The sequence below is a fragment of the Protopterus annectens genome, chromosome 1.part0 (genome assembly GCF_019279795.1).
Source record: "Protopterus annectens isolate FY-2018-M chromosome 1.part0, PAN1.0, whole genome shotgun sequence".
Classification (NCBI taxonomy): Eukaryota; Metazoa; Chordata; order Ceratodontiformes; family Protopteridae; genus Protopterus; species Protopterus annectens.
The window spans coordinates 1,811,895,431-1,811,912,527 of NC_056725.1; the positions used below are offsets into that span (position 1 = coordinate 1,811,895,431).

General features: G+C 43.3%; 1 protein-coding gene across 1 annotated transcript in view; it reads right to left on the reverse strand.

Annotated features, from left to right (window-relative positions):
- Positions 1-4,509: 4,509 nt before the first annotated feature.
- CCDC152 (coiled-coil domain containing 152) overlaps positions 4,510-17,097 on the reverse strand; it is a 1,110,728-nt gene continuing 1,098,140 nt past the window's right edge. The window contains exon 7 of the mRNA XM_044069728.1: positions 4,510-4,809. Coding sequence (XP_043925663.1) covers positions 4,687-4,809 — 123 coding nt within the window. The 3' untranslated portion in view covers positions 4,510-4,686. The remainder of the gene's footprint in view (positions 4,810-17,097) is intronic.

Here is a 17,097-nt window from a genome sequence, read left to right on the forward strand (position 1 = left end):
TTATTTTCTTTATGTTGATGTATTCCCTTTTCTTGGAGAGGGACCACCTTCCTTGGACAGTGTATTTTTCCATGGCTGCGCCTCTTTTTCAAGCATGGGATCAGGGGAATGGGGACTTCTAGAGGATGTGAATGTTGGGTTCTGGCAAACCTGAGGAACCACTGATGCTTTCTCTTGTGGGAATGGTACAGGCCATAAACCCTATTACTCTGAGGAATTCCCTGGCTGTGATGTGGTGTAAAGGCATAAGAGACAGGAAGAAAGTGTGAAGATCCTCTGTTTTTGTGAGGGTAGAGATACCCTTAATATGTCTGTCTGAATTCTTCACCCAAGGAAAATGTGGTCTTGGGTTGGAGAGAGGGTAGATTTTTGTAATTTATTGTTTACCCCAGATTTCTCAGTAGGGAAATGGCAGTTTGAAGATTGTGTTGCAGGACCTGTGGGCTCGGGGCATATAAGAGTAGGTCTCCCAGGTATGGAAATATCTGGATCTCTAGTAGCCTGCAATGGGTAATGACCAGAGCCAAACATTTGGTGACAGCTCTCACAGTTGTAGAGAGGCCAAAGGGCAAAGCAGAAAATTGAAAATGCCAGGAACCCACAGAAAAATGCAGGTATTTCCTGTAATGTGGGTGAATAGGGATGTGCAGATAAGCATCTTTTATGTCCACAGATGTCATGAAACCCTGATGAAAGAGCAGAGAGAAAAGGGTCTGGAGAGTAAGCATTGTGAAGGAAGGGACCTTTAAGAATGGGCTGAGGTGACAGAAGTCCAAAATTTTCCCCCAGGGGTCATTCTTTCTGGGCACTAGAAACATCCTTGAATAGAATCCTTTTCCCTTAGAACTGGCAGGGACATTTTGAATGGAGCCCTGTAAGCAGATGTTTGAAAGGTGATCTGGGAAGAGATGTAGCTGATCTCGGGGGGGGGGGGGCACTCAGAAAGGTGGGAGTGGGTCGCCAAACCATAAAATATCAGTTTCTTATGATAGAAAGGACCCAGTTGTCTTGGGTAATGCCTTTTCACACCCTGACAGCTTTTGTGAGGTGGAGGGAGAGGGGGGGACAGAAGCAGGGTAATTATAAACTCCCTGCTCTGTCAGGAAAGGGCTGCTTTTGTTGAGGAGGGTTCTGGGGATCCCTGGTCCTCTGAGGTCTCTTTTCTCCCCCAGAAGACTCACTGCTGTGGCGCTGGGAGCAGCTATGGACAAAGACAGGTTTCAAAGGAAAGTTCCTATGGAACCTTGGCACTGTGGAGAAACTAGTAGGTGTTTTAACTCCTTGAGTTCTTTGGTCTTTTCTTGTAGGTACTTGAAAAGTGCTACAGCAGCAGGACCAAACAGAGAGGAGTTATTTAGAGGGGCACCCATGAGTTTGGATTTGAAATCATCCTGAAGTGGTTGAAGTCTGAGCCAGGAAAATCTTCTAAGCACAGACCCTACTGCAGCTGCCCTAGCACAGGCCTCAGCAGCGTCATAGCTGCATTTTATGGAATGTTTGGCCACTTGAAAAGAGGCTCCCAACCAAGACAGGGCTAAGGTTTTTCCCTCTGACTTAGGGAGGTCTGAGATGGCAGCAGTAGCCTGTGACAATAATTCAAGAGAATATTTAGTCATGTGAGTCTGGTAGTTTATAGCCCTGAAAGTAAAAATTGCTGAGGTGTAGGTCTTCTTACCTAGTCTTTCCAAGGTCCTACTTTCCTTGTCCAAAGGCAACATGGAAGTAGAAGGCAGCATCCTGGAAGGTTTGTCAGTAGCAACCAAAATAACTGTTGGGTCTGCTTCAGGACATTTGAAAAGAAAATGGCAGTCCCCAGAGACTTTATAAAAAAAATTATCAGGATTCTTACGGGCTTGGGCCTGAGAGTCTGGGTTTTGACAGGCATTGTGAAAAACATCCAGAAATGCTGGACAAACAAGTGAAACTGTAGAGAAACTAGGCAAATACATTTTCAGCAGTTGGTAGTACCCTTTTTTGTACATCTGAAATTTGGGTGGTATGCCACTTGAAGTGCTCCCCCATTTTCAAGATGGGTTCCCCAAAGGAAATATCTTCCATGGGGGACTCAACTCCTATAGACTCCTCTTCAGGAGATACATATTCTAAAGACGGTATCTAGGTTGAGTAATCTAAGGATTCTTCTTCTTCAGAAAAGGAATCATCTGAAGATTCAGGATCCTTAACTCTTTTCTGGGAGGATTGAGGGCCTGGGGAAGGAGGAAGCACTGCTGAAATCTGTTTGAGGGTCATGAAGGCCTAGAAAAAGTTTTGAGAAAAGGCCTGCCATTCAGAAAGGGCCTCTTTAGTAGTGGATAAATGTCTTGTCTTTTGCTTTTTCTTAGCTGGAGACACTATTTTTTGAAGGGTTGGACGGCAAGACATTGGCCTAGTAGCGGATGGCTCAGACTCTGGGACTTCGGATTCAGATCTGCAAGCTAACCTCATAGGGTCCTCAACGCATTCAAGCCTCGGTTCCCCCTTGACATCCAAGTTGGACGTCTGCTCAACCTCTTGCTATGTGCTCGTGGCTAAAGGTAAAGCAACCTCAGAAATGGGTTTGGCCTGTGACTCCAAGTCAGAGATCCCACATGCGTCCAGGTCGAAGAGTGCCTCAGGAGGGATGTCAGATGGCAGGGGTGCAGCCGAAGGCGTAGGCCTAGCTTTTTTAGCTTTATGCTTCAGTGGCTTGGTATTAGACCCTGGGGCACCCTCCATAAGTTTACTTAAAAGTTTCAGACATTGGTTTTCTAAATACAAAGCTAAAGAATTAATCCTGCTTCTAAGGGTCTTTGGAACAAAGGACTGGCAAATACTACATGACCTATGGTTGTGGTTGGGGCCTAGGCAGAAAAGACACAGAGTATGGCTGTCCTTATGTGAGTTTGTCTTCCACACTGGCATTTGCCCTTCCTGGATGACATAACAAAAAAGAAGAAAGAAAAAATTCCCCAACAGGGCACTTATTTGAGAAAACGACAATGAAAACTCTGGAAACTGCAAGACCGACATTCAGTAGCTGGCTTTCTGACTGGCAGAAGAAAAGTTCTGAGGATGGTAAGTGTGTATGTCTGTTTTATGGCCTATGTACGACTCAGCCAATACCAGATATTCCACGTACCCTACAGTGGTGAAAGTCTTTTGCATACTGGCCGCTGCCGGGGTGTCATCTGGAAGGGATATCCCTCAAGTGAAGATTACTGCAGCAAGTGAATATAATTACATCTGTCTGGCTTTGGGTCTCTGCATGCTTATGCAGTCAACAAATAATTATACTGTGTATCCTAACAAATGATGTGTACACTCCCCTAGAGCTTCTAAAAAAAAAATACTAAACTGTGTTGGAGTGGATGAAACCTGTCAATGACCATCAAGATGGGTCCCAGATGTTAGTTTGGTTGTGAAACATTTTCTTTGATATGAGATTAGTTGATAAACAGTTTGCTGTTTATTGATCAATGGCTTCTAAACAATACAGTAATCCAGGCATGTCTCTCCCTCAAAACCTCTGAAGAATTAATGCAAAACAGCACCAAAGCAGCATTCCAGAACCAGCTTGTTCCAGTAGCCAGAAACATTAACCACAGCAGTGGCATGGAAAGGAAGTACACTTTGTGATTTGTTAAGAAGTACTCTGCTACAATTAGCATAAGGCTAACATCACTGAACTTTAGTGGCGAAATGGCCAAACTTAAGTATATTGAGGAGTTACCTGGATGAGAAAATACAGTTGTACATGTGGCACTAAATCACCACTTGTCTGCACTACATACTCATCTGTAGTTTTACAGTAAGTACATGACAGATTGCTAAGCAAACAAAATGGAAATCTATTTAAACTCTTGACTACTTTTTTTATGTATAGCAGAAGTGCAAAGTGAAACAAAACTATCACAAAAATGACACAAATTAAAAAAAGTAATTGTAAAAGTTAAAGGCGTGGTATTTCTTATGTGCTTCTTAGAATCATTACATGCAGTTTACTGTTTGAGCTTCATTTAAGTTATCTGTGCATTCATCATCACAATTGTTTTTCTAGGAAGTCAGTTCCAAAGCTTATATAAGCATGTCTGTTAAGTAACTCCTTCTCAAAGCTCTCAGTGCTCCAGTTTGGTTCTTACCAGAGGTGCCTCCTGTTCAAAGTCTCCATGTTTGCCTGTGTGAAAATGTTATTATTTTTTTGTGTGTATGTATATTTGTATGCGCACATATGGTATTCATATCTAATACCAGTTTTTCTGTCTTGTGCCCTCTGAATACCAGGCTAGGTTAAAGGTCCCCTGGTGCGCGCGCGCGCGCGTGTGTGTGTGTGTGTGTGTGTGTGTGTGTGTGTGTGTGTGTGTGTGTGTCTGTGTGTGTGACTTTTGGAAGACTGGCATCCTATCTAATATTAGTTCCTCTGCCTTGCACCCTTTGAATGCAAAGACAAACTTCAGTACCCCAGCAACTCTAAAATGAATATGGCAGGTAATCACAGAATGGATGAACTGTAAATACAAATGCTGTGAAAGACTGATTTGAAAAATACTTTTATTTTTTAAGTACAGGATATTTCATATCTGTATTCTTGATACATTATACACTCCTGAAACTAAACATATAGTTTCTGCATGCAGCAAACATTTACTGCATTAACAACTCAGTGTATAAATATTCCAGCAGTTATCACTTGTTACAAAGATACCATGCTCAGAATCTTCTACGTTTAAGGCAAGAATTGTGGCCCCTGTTAACCTGTTGCTCTAGCTCTTTTATAGTCTGACGCAGACTTGCAATTTCACAACTTTTTTCTTCCTGTAGATGCTGGAGTTTCTGTATAATGAATAAAAGTATCAAAATTAGTGATCATTTCAGATATGTAAAAAAATCACATGAAATAACTAAGGAGGGTGTTATTGTTTTCATTTCTAATGCAACTCGTAATAAAAGCATGGGTCACTTTTTGTCAATTCAGGTTAGTATACAGATCACACACACACACACACACACACACACACACACACACACACACTGGACTTAGATGGAAGTGCTTGCATCAAAATAAAAAAAAAATATCAAATGATCTTCAGCACTATCTATACTATTGCAGAAGCAGCTGTTTTAATCTACATAAAAACATTATTTCCTGGTGACTGAGTGATACTATCAAGGATGTTTATTCAACAGGACTTGAAATATGAAGACTACATTGTCCCATTTGAAGTCTTGAATATTACTGTCCCTAGCTAATGTTTTAGCTTTAGCAAAACACAGGAAGGTGAGGAGGAAGGATGGAAGGAAGGAATCTTCGTCAGCCATATAAGGGTTATGTTATACAGTAGCACTAAGCCTATTGTTGATGTAGGACAGTACAAATACTTGAGTACTTATCATGATTCTATGAGGGAGATGTAGCTTAGCAGCAATTCATAACATACAGCTTTCTAGCCAAGAAAAGTATCAGGAATGTGTTATTTTCTTGAGCAACACACCCAAGTTCCCTGCTTAAGTCACTGTTGGCTTCATGCAGTATCAAACCCTGTATACAACAAATGCTGGCAACAACTTATATCAGTTCTTTGGAATCAGAATCAGAAATACCAAATAACACTTATGGTATACAAATAAAAGGAGTAAATCATGCAGTAATAACTGGCACACCATAAAAACACAAATAAGATTACTTTATCGCAGACAAGGTTGGTCCCACTATGCCAACAGCGTGTTTTCGGGGGTGTTTGCAGGTGGTATTTATACAGACTATAGACATTTGGGCAGAACGCAGGAAAGAAATCCCCTTAATTTTCTTACAAAATGTGTTAGAGAGCTCACTTCCAGATTAGTGGGGATGGTGTCAGACAAAAATCTAACATGGTAATAGATTTCTATGGATTTTTTTGGCTGATGTCCTAAATAATTCTGACCTTCCTGAAAAAAGAAGTTATGTCCTTACCATAACGTTCCATGTGGAGTGTTCATCTCGCCTTGGTTATTACACATGGGTTCGGAGCCGATCCTCGGCTCCGTGCCGGCCGACTGCAAGCTCTGCATCGAGAAGAAGCTCGAGGACATGTAATACCCACAATCCCCCTCTGCCATTACCTCAGATCAAGTTTGCAAGCAAACCAGACAACAATCACGCATACATGCCAAACTATATACATAATTACATCTATACAAACATACCAAGGGTATGATAGCAACACCAACACTGCAACAGCAGAAGGAGAATACTCCAGACCAGGCACCAAATCGAACGTTCTTCCTAAGGGTGGGAAGGGTGGGAGTGTAATAACCAAATGAGATGAACACTCCACATGGAACGTTATGGTAAGGACATAACTTCTTTATGTGAGAGTGTTCAATCTCGCCTTTGTTCTTACACATGGGTAGCGTCCCTAGCTCCATGATCCTGAGGAACTCAAGGGAGAACGTTCTTGAGCACAGTGGAACCAAAGGTTGCCCTATCCCTAGAAACCCTGTCCACTTTGTAATGAGAGATAAATGTATGTGGTTTAGCCCAAGTAGCAGCCGCACAAATGATGTCTAAAGGTAAACGAGCTGCATGAGCCAAAGATGTAGAAATTGATCTGGTAGAATGTCCTCTGGGTTTTGCTGATAACGTTTGATCAGAATTTTCATAAACATAAATGATACAATCAGTTAGCCACTTAGAAAGAGTTCGTTTCGTAACTGCAAGACCCTTTCTGCTGTCAGCAAAAGCTATAAATAGCTGATCAGATTTCCTGTGATCTTTTGTTCTATCTAAATAAAATCTGAGCTGTCTATGGACGTCCAGTTTGTGCAACATATACTCTAATTTATTAGAGTGGTCTTTAAAGAAGGTGGGTAATTCAATGGACTGATTAATATTACTAGTAGAACAAACTTTGGGAAGAAAGGATGGATTAGTGCGAGGGATACTCTGTCAGAATGAAAAATTAAATAGGGATGTTTGACCGAAAGGGCCTGCAGCTCAGACACCCGTCTAGCCGATGTAATAGCCACTAGAAATAATGTTTTCCATGACAAAAATTTCAAAGTGCAACTTGAAGCTGGTTCAAAGGGTGGTAGCATCAATTTAGAGAGCAACAAATTTAAATTCCACGGTGATGTCGGGCTTCTGACTGGTGGTCTGATATGAAAGGAACCTTTTAAAAAGGCTTTACAGAGTCTGTGAGCCATAATAGGTGCACCACTTTCTTCTATATGATAGCTAGAAATGGCAGCCAACTGTACTCTTAAGGTAGCGGAGAAGCTCCTTCCTGAAATAATTCGGTTAGAAATTCTAAGACCTTATTCAACGGAGCTGTAACAGGGTCCAACTGATGTGACTCGCCCAGAAGACAAAACGTTTCCATTTACTAGTATAAGTCTTTGTAGTGGAAACTTTATGAGAAGCTACCAAAATATCTTGAACCGATGTAAGGGAATTGACCTGGCTAAAAGGAAGCGAGCAGCCAAGCTGCTAGATGGAGAGATTCCAGGGATGGGTGAGGAACTCCTGACGAGTGAGTCAGTAGATCTGGCTCTGGGTCCAGCATCCAAGGTCCCCGAATCGGTGATGCAAGAGAAAGGGGAACCAAATTTGACGAGGCCAGAACGGAGCAATGAGAATTATAGTCCTCTGAAGGTTGTTTGCTTTCTGCAGAAACTTTGCAATCAGGGAAATGGAGGAAAAGCATATAGGAGACCCGGGGCCAATCGTGCACCAGCGTCCCTGGGACTTCCCTGGAGGGTAATAGGGCAAAGTAGCTCCTGCATTTGGCGTTCATTGGAGACGCAAACAGATCGCAGGTAGGCTGGCCCCATTTGAAAAATCTTTTCGCAACTGACTGTTTGAGGGACCACTCGTGAGGCAATAGTATTGCCCTGCTCAGCCTGTCGGCTATGACGTTGGATGACCCCGGATGTGCGTGCGATCAGAAAGCGACCGTGGACTCTGCCCATTGCCAAATTCTCATGGCCTCTGCATAGTTGGTAGGACCTGGTTCCCTTGCTTGTTTATGTACCATACTACGGACATGTTGTCTGTCTGAACTGCAATGGTCCCTGGAGGAAGAAGGGGAGCAAAGTGTTGCAACGCCAAAACACTGCCCTCAACTCCAGAACATTGATGTGCAGATTGTACTCCAGATTGGTCCATTCGCCCTGGACTGTCTGTCCCTGAAAGATGCCCCCCCACCCTATCAGGGAAGCGTCCGTGGTTATCGTTGCTGACGGTGTGGGTAGCACAAATGGTCTTCCACGGATAGGTTGCAAGTCTGTAACCACCACCTTAGGTGTGATTTGCATGTTTTCGTTATCAATATTTCGTGAGTCAGTGGAAGTTGTTGGAATGACCATTGTGCAAATAGAAGCCATTGTAGCACTCTCATGTGCAGTCTTCCCAATGGTATTGCTATGAGAGAAGCTGCCATGAGACCCAGAACTTTCAAAACAATTTTGCTGGGGATTTCCTGGACGACAGCAGAAGGGAAATGTTGAATTGAAGTGCTACTATTCTTTCTGTCGGAAGTTTTAGAACTAACTGACGAAGTATCTAATTCGCTCCTATGAATAAGATATGCTGTGATGGCTGTAGCAAAGATTTCGAAATTTACTGAAATGCCAAGGTGTGTGCAAAGTTGTAGGAGTAATCCCTGGCATGTATCAGTTGACGCCTGGTGGTGGCAGACAGGAGCCAGTCGTCCAGATACGGAAACACCTGGAATCCTAGGCGCCTCAGATGAGACGCTACCACTGCCATGCATTTGGTGAAGACCCTGGGGCTGTGGTCAGACCAAAGGGCAGGGCTCAAACTGATAGTGACTGGCTCCCAGCCGAAGCGCAAGTGATCTCTGGACGCCCTGGCCATTTTGATGTGGTAGTATGCGTCCTTCAGATCTATTGAGCACATCCAGTCGTCCTTCCGTAAGAATGGAAGGATCGATTGAAGCGTGACCATTCGAAACGTTTCCTTCTTGACAAAGGTGTTGAGATGACTTAGGTCCAGAATTGGCCTCCAGTCCCCTGTTTTCTTTGGAACTAAAAGAACCTTGAGTAAGTTCCGAATCCTATTTGGTCCGCTGGGACTGGTTGGATGACTCTTTTCTTAGCAGCTTTGAAATTTCTGTAGCTGCTGGGTCTCGCAGATGGGGTGGTACATCTGGGAGTTTTCTCTTTGGAATGGGGGTGGATAGAAACGGATTTTGTAACCTCTGGTAACAATGCTTTTACCCAATTGTCTGAAGAAAGGTTTTGCCAGGCCTGAGGGTATAAAGCTAAGCGACCCACTGCCTCCAGAGCAGGACAGTCGGGCCTCCTCTCAGGAGTGCTGAAAGGTTTGCCAGGGAGGTTATCCCTGTCACCTTGGTTTTGGACCCCTCTGCCGCCAGGCGGGCGTCTTCCACCTCTGCCCCCTCTGCCTCTAGAGGGGCATCACCCTGTGTGTTTGGAAAGACCCTTGGGGTTTACGAAACCACATTTTCCCACCACGTTGCCCTTTGGGGTACGGTCTGGAAGGGTGGAAAACGGACTCCGACAGCAGACAGAGTCTTTCCCTCCTGTTCACACCGGTAAGGGTCTCCTTTACTTTAGGGCCAAAAGTGTGGCTCCATCAAATGGGGCGTTAGTAAAGGAAGACTTGAAGGCTTCGCAACATAAGCGCATCCAGGATTGCCTCCGAAGAGCAATCGCTGAAGCCGCTGCCCTACTCGATCCTTCGGCTGCATAGGATATCAGCCTCATGGACGAGTTCACAATGGACGTAAGGGTGTTGAGATGCGCTGTAACTTTCTCTGAGACAGCGGCATCTGTAGCACCCTGGAGGGTATCTCCCAACTCTTTGACTAGATCCCTCTGTAAACGTGTAAAATGGGTCAAATAGTTCAGGAACATAGAGAAAGCCGCTGAAATGTATCTGTCCATGGTCCTAGAATCTTTGTTAGGCGGATGGACAGATGAGGAAGACTCCGACATCTCCTTTTTCGTGGGCCGCTGCCACCACCATGGCGTCTACCGAACTCCTTTGGTAAGGTAAGCTTTGTCCTGTGGTGCCGTGATGTACTTATTTGGCTTCCTAGGGACAGGTTCCACCGTGTCAGGAGTCTCCACGCCCTTGAGCAATTAATTCCATTAACTCATCAAAGGGCGGAGTGACCCAGGAGGAGGAAGGACGGGCACCAAATGCCTTCAGCAAAACTGACTCATCCTCAGAAGGGGAGGGCTTGCCAGTCACCTCTCTGTTTAAGGATCTCCAAGATGTCAGCAAAGAGACATCCTCTGAAGGTGACTTAGGGACCCTTCTGACTCATCTAAGTCAGTATCAGATGTCAAGGATTCTTGTGGAGAATCCAAGTGTCTCCTCTTACACAGTCTTTTCCTAGGAACTTCTTCGTGGGAGCATCCGAAGAAGCCTCCGAGGAAGAGGGGCACCCTCCAGGGTGGCTGAGACACTGGTGCCCGGCGCTTGGACATGGCGTGGGTGCAGAGGAGGATAACGGTCCGGGAGGAGAAGCTGTACCTGCTGATGTGGTTGTCTGAGTAGACAACACCTTCCTCATGGTCGAAGGCCCCGGGTCCCGTCGGTATCTCCGGTTCAAGAAATGGGAAGAATCCCGAAACAGGGCACCGACCCCGGGAGGCGGAATCGATCCGTGCCGAGGAGAGGACCGGACCGAACATCGGTCCGACTCTCGGTCCCGGACCAAGGACAGATCTTTGGGCCGAGACTCCGCCCGGATCGGATGGAGTCGAGGTAAACGGCCGACCGAGAAAGACGGTTCTGGCACCGAGGGCTCCACAATCATCAGGTCAGCTTCTTCCGGCTCCGAAGACTGAACAGGTCTCGGAGGAGGAACAGATGGAGATAGTGGCAGGCCTTCAAGTCTCGACATCAACTGAGAGGAGACCGAAATAAGCTTGGATAGGGCCGTATGCTCCATAAGTTTCTGCACCACACGGTCCACGTCGGTGTCGAAAGGGGCTCTCTAGAGCAACGAAGGGATCGGAGCCGACCTCAATAGAGTCGGTGGAGGAGCTCGTTCCAAGACTCGAGGCTCGAAACTGCCAACAGTTGAACACTGGCCCCAGTCTGTGGAACCGGTGATCCAACTAGACTCAAGAGCTCGGAGCCGATGTCTAAGACTTGGATGTCTGGTCTGAAGCATCCAAAGCCTCCTGGAAAGAGGGTTTCAGCAATCCTCTATCCATCAGTTTCCTCGCCTATCTGTCATGACCCTCCCACTAAAAGAGTGACAAATAGAGCAGTCCTCTTGTAAGTGGAGAGGGCCAAGACAGTAGACACAGGAACTGTGGTTGTCTGTGACCGACATTTTTAGCCACACTGACAACGTTTAAAACCAGATTTCATCTTTTCAGACATATTAACAATGAAAAGACAGTCCAGTCCAGTAAAAGTCCAATCCAGTATAAATGTCAAATCCGGAAAAAAGTCTGTTTTGATAAAGCTAAAACAAGACTACCACAAGTTTTAGTCAAGTCTAATTCAGTTATAACTGCCAAAAGGCAAGACTACAAAGGTTTTAGTCACAAGTCCAAGAAGGGTAGGCCCGAAAAAAACGAAAGTTAACAAGTTAACTTATTCTAAGTATAGACAATTCTGACACTGACACACCTACTCTTACTTAAGTAACTAGAATTTAAAGAAACTCTCTGAAATTTAGTACAGAATAGATAAAAAATCTTATCTGAACAGTCGAGCTAGTCTCCAGCGACAGCAGCGCAAACTAGATCTGGGGTAATGGCAGAGGGGGATTGTGGGTATTACATGTCCTCGAGCTTCTTCTCGATGCAGAGCTTGCAGTCGGCCGGCACGGAGCCGAGGATCGGCTCCGAACCCATGTGTAAGAACAAAGGCGAGATTGAACACTCTCACATTAAATAATTATATTCTAAGGCCATTGACTCAGAACACTTGTGGAGTGAGATGGATTAAAAGAAAGTGCCACTGTGGAGAAACGGATAAAGTATTATGATTTTGGATGCTGTTTTGCATGTGCAAGTTCCTGAAAGTACAGTTATGTAAGAACTTAACATAACAGTAGATGCTCAAATAAATCACTGTGACAGCAATGCTATGGCACTGATACTGTACATCTGTCTAGTATGCCAAAGCTTAGGAGCGCCTTCATCATTCACCATATGTCTGATCTTAGATCAAGGCACAAGGTCTATGTGCTAGTACATAAGGACTGTATGAGGGCAAAAATCTTCAGAGCCTTCTTGCCTCAGAGGACACTGAGGCTTACTAAGCAGAGGAAAGACTGAGGTATTTGACAGAGGGGGAAGAAAAGGTAAAAAGGGGTTTCACCTTAGCAAAAGAAATAAAGAGAAGGTGGGGGGAAAAGAGGGTACATTTACTGCAACAGTGATCTATCTGAACATCTATTGCTATGGTCATTTCTGACACAACTGTACTATGTTCATCATTAGATCAATGTAGCTGTAATGCTGTCAGATGAGATGATTCCCAAAGCTTTTAGACAGACTGGTAAAGGGAAAGAGAGACAGTACTGCAGTTCAGTAACACTTAAATAATGGATTTGGCAAATCCAGTACTGGCTCAGGAGAAGGCATTCAGCTTATAATGCTTTGCGAAAATATGAATGGAAGACCAAATAGCTGTCTCTGTTAGCCCTTTTATAAAAGCACCAGAAGAAGCCACAGCCCTTACAGAATAAGCTTTGACATTACCCAAGAGGGATTTACAATGAAAGGAATAACAAAAGTTCATATTCAAGTTTATAGTGCTTATTAAACAAAGGGAGTTGGTGGTTGGCATAAGGTTAAGGTGTTTACCTCGCAGACACAAAGTACAGAGTTTAAATCTTTATCTTTGGAAGGTTGGCTAAGCTTGTAAGGGCAGTTGGCCTAGCATTTATCTATACAACACTTTACATGAACTAACAAATAATATCATGTTAATCATTAATGTCCAGCTTAAGAAAACAACAAAAAAATGCAGTACATATGTCATAGATAATTTCACCAAGTAATGATAAACTTTTTGAAACAACAGCATAACAACTGACCACCAAATGTTTAAAAATTAAAATATACTAAGTAACCTCCAAGTCCATATAGTCCCAAAGGAAATCTGATCTTAGCAAAATACAAAATGTGAAACTGCTGTTCTGCTAAACACTTAATATTTTGTAAATATGGCTATAAAATAATACCGCTGCAGTACCTGACTACAATCTCTTAACTCTCTAGCAACTTTGCCAATGATGAATGCACAGCAACAGCCCAAAAACATTTCATCTGGTAGAAACTTAAAATCCCAAAAGAATATCATGATAGCACTGCTAACAGACCATCTCCCTTCACCATGTTAACAGTACTTAAAAGAACTTAAAGCCCCAGGGCTTAGCAACAAGACAACACCACTTTATGGATACTATCACCTCGCCCACTCCTGCAGTCATGCCAACTGTTAAAACACCAACCTCCCCAGCTCTGGAAATAGTCCAAAGCAGAATCCATGGTTGGTAACTAGCAAAAAAATGGATTCCAGGCAGTGACAACAAAATCAGCTTGGTGACAGCATTCTCACAAATGTACAAACTAAAATCAAACAAGTGTAGTACACCCCACTGTCTGGCAGCACCCCACTTTCTGTCAGCTATCTGCTACCATTGTTGAGAACAGAAACTGAACCAAACAATAGAGAGTGCAAAAGAAATTGATTAATTGGATACTGGAAGACCCTGCTTTTTACCCTCAAATGAAATGAACAACTGTCCAGATTTTCTGATTTCCTTAGTCTTGGACAAATAAAATCTTAGTTTTCTGTGAACATCTTTATCCTCAAATGAAATGAACAACTGGTCAGATTTTCTCATTTCCTTAGTCTTTGGCAAATAAAATCTTAGTTGTCTTTGAACATCTAGCAGATTAAGAATCTTTTTATCTTTATATTGAGTAAGGAAAAATGCAGGAAGGCTAACAGATTGGTTCAGGGACATTTCAGCATATAGGACAAGTTAGTTCTAAGGGACACTATGTCCTTGTGGAAAACCAGAAAAGGTGGAATCAACATCACTCACGACTTGTAACTTAGACACCCTTTAGAATTTGGAGCAACAATAAGAACTGTTTTCTTTGCACAATATTTTAAAAGGCAGTTGAAACAGGTTCAAAAGGTTGTAAAGCTAGTTTCTCATGAAAACAATTCAGGTCATAGGGAGGAGGAGGAATATATTTTATGTGTATGTGTGAGAGGGGGCACAGTGTGCAGGATTCCTTTAAAGAACTGTTCAACCTCAAAGTGTGAAGAAAGGAGTGAATCCATGGGAAGACAAGCTGAGATGGCTGACCGATGCACTTTACTGGAATTGTATGCCTGACCCCAAACTGAGCAGCTTATACACATATTAAGGGATAGAAAGTATCCCTGCTAGATAGGGATCCAATCCTCTTTTGGCACAAAAAAGTAATTATTATTCATTTAGATATATATGATTTTCTAGTTGCAGATTTTCTTGCCTCCTTTATAACCTGTAGCACATCTCAGGATAAAGGTACTTGAAAGGAACAGAAATTTTGTTATCCATACTGTAAGTCTGACAGTCTTCAGATTTGGGGGAACGACAGAGCCTTTCTGTTGTGTGAGAAAGTCAATCCTGCATGGTAATATGTGAAGTCTTCCCTTCACTAGTTGGAAAAGAAGGGAAAAAAAGAAGTTATGTACTTACCATAACGTTCCATCTGTGTTGTCCATTTTCATTTTTCCTCAGTGTATGAGATCACGTATGGATTCGGATCCGACACTTGAATCTGACTTGGTCTTTACTCCACCTCATGGACACCAACAAACTCTCAAGATCCCTTCCTACCCACTGTGCACTAAGCCTAACTCCCCTCAGATCCTATTTACAGCTTGAGAGAGAGAGACACAGAGCTACAGAAAGACCATAAAAGAATTGCCATAACTGGAGTTTAACGCAAGGGACATGGGGTGTCCTTGGTATCCTTGAAAATCTCATTTCTCTATAAGTTGCTTGAGGGAAATAGAGGGCGCTGGAGGGTGGGGAGTTGAGGAAGAATGAAAATGGACAACACAGATGGAATGTTATGGTGAGGACATAACTTCTTTACCTGATGTTAATTTTCATTTGCTCCTCAACATATGGGGCAGAGTCCCCAGCTACCTAAATTCCTTGTGGACTCTAGGAAAGGATATTCCTGAGTATGATTGAGCCAAAAGCTGCTCTTCTCCTCAAGACCAGATCCAATTTGTAATGAATGATAAAGGTATGAGGATTTGATCAAGTAGCAGACACAACTATCGTCCATGGATGCTCTAGACTGGAATACAGTGGAAGTAGCCATAGACCTAGTTGAATGAGCCTTTAATGCTTTTGGTAGAGGGAGATTCAATTTAGTATATACAAATAAGATGCAATTTGTCAAGCATCTGGCTATAGTTACCTTTGAGAATGATTGATCCTTATTGTGATGAGCAAAAGAAACAAACTGCTGGGCTGTCCATCTAATTTGCTTTGTTCTGTACAGGTAGAAATGCAACTGCCTACGAACATCCAGTAAGTACAGCATATACTCTCCTTTATTCACAAAGTTTTGGAAGACTACAGGTTAATGGCTTGGTTAATGCAGGATTCTAACACCACCTTAGGTAGGAAAGAAGCATTGGTAGGTAAGATGACCCTGTCCTTGTGGAAAACTAAATAAGGGGGCTTACAAGATAATACTTAAAGTTCTATAATTCTTTGAGTAGATGTAATTGCAACTAAAAAGATAGTCTTCCAGGTTAAGAATTTTAGATCACGTTTAGCTGCAGGTTCATTGGGGGACTGTGTCAAGGCTAGCAGTACCAAATTTAAATCCCATGGTGGTAAAGGATCTTCGTAAGGAGGTCTAAGTAGAAGAGCAGCTTTTAAAAATGCTTTGCATAGTTTAGAGGAAGCCAAGGAAGAATTCTGAAACCCCACATGGAAATTTGAAATGGCTGTGAGTTGGACTTTGACAGTTGAAGAACTAGCACCATCATTAAATAAGCTTGCTAAAAATTCAAGAACAGAATGTATCGGAGCTGAGAAAGATTCTACCTGATTCTGCTCTGACCAACAAACAAATCTTCTCCATTTACTTCTGTAAATTTTCCTCGTAGAGGGCTTATGGGATAAAAGAATGGAATGGACAGGCAAAGACAGCATAGGTTGCCTGGCTATCAATGGAATTGGAGAAGCCCCGCAATCAGGTTGAGGTTTGAGATGTCTGGATGAATTATGCAGTCAGGTGAGACAGAAGGTCTGGAGTCGGATCCAGAATCCAAGGTGGGTACAGAAGAGGAACCAAATTTGTTGAGGCCAGTAAGGTGCAGTGATGATGACTTTGCTCTTCAACCTGGCTGCTTTCTGGAGAAATTTAGGAATTAAAGTAGTCAGGAAATAAGCGTACAGAACACTGAGAGGCCAACTGTGGAATACAGCATCCCTCGGTGACTCCTCCGGAGTGGGGATTAGGGCAAAGAAGCTGCTGCACTTGTTGTTTAGGGGAGATACAAAGAGAGCGCAGCAAGGTTGACCCAGTGATGGAAAATCATGTCCATCACTTTGTTGCAGAGAGACCACTCATAAGGTAGTAAGATGAGCCTGCTTAGTTTGTCTGTTATCACACTGGACTTCCCCAGAATATGAATTGCAAATAGAAAGTGGTTGGACGATATCACATATTGCCACACCCTCAGGGCTTCGCAACACAGGGGGTAAGATCTGGTTTGTTCTTGTTTGTTTATGTACCAAACTACCAACATGTTGTCCGTTTGGATCACAATCATTCTGACAGGGGGAGAGTTTTGGAATGCTTGCAACACCAGAAGCACCACTTTCATTTCCATAACATTGATATGCAAGTTGGCCTCCTCTGGGGACCAAGTACCTTGGACTGTCTTCCCCAGAAAATGCACCCCCCCCCCTTTCTGTGATGCATCCAAGGAAAGGATGGCCTAGCAACATTTGATGTGACTGCATCCACCAGGAAAGATAACTTTTGCATACCTGAGTTATTCCTATCTTTGCTGACATGGGTTGACAAGAGAACTGACCATTGTGTTTATAGCATCCATTGTAGAATTCTCATGTGATATCTTGCTAA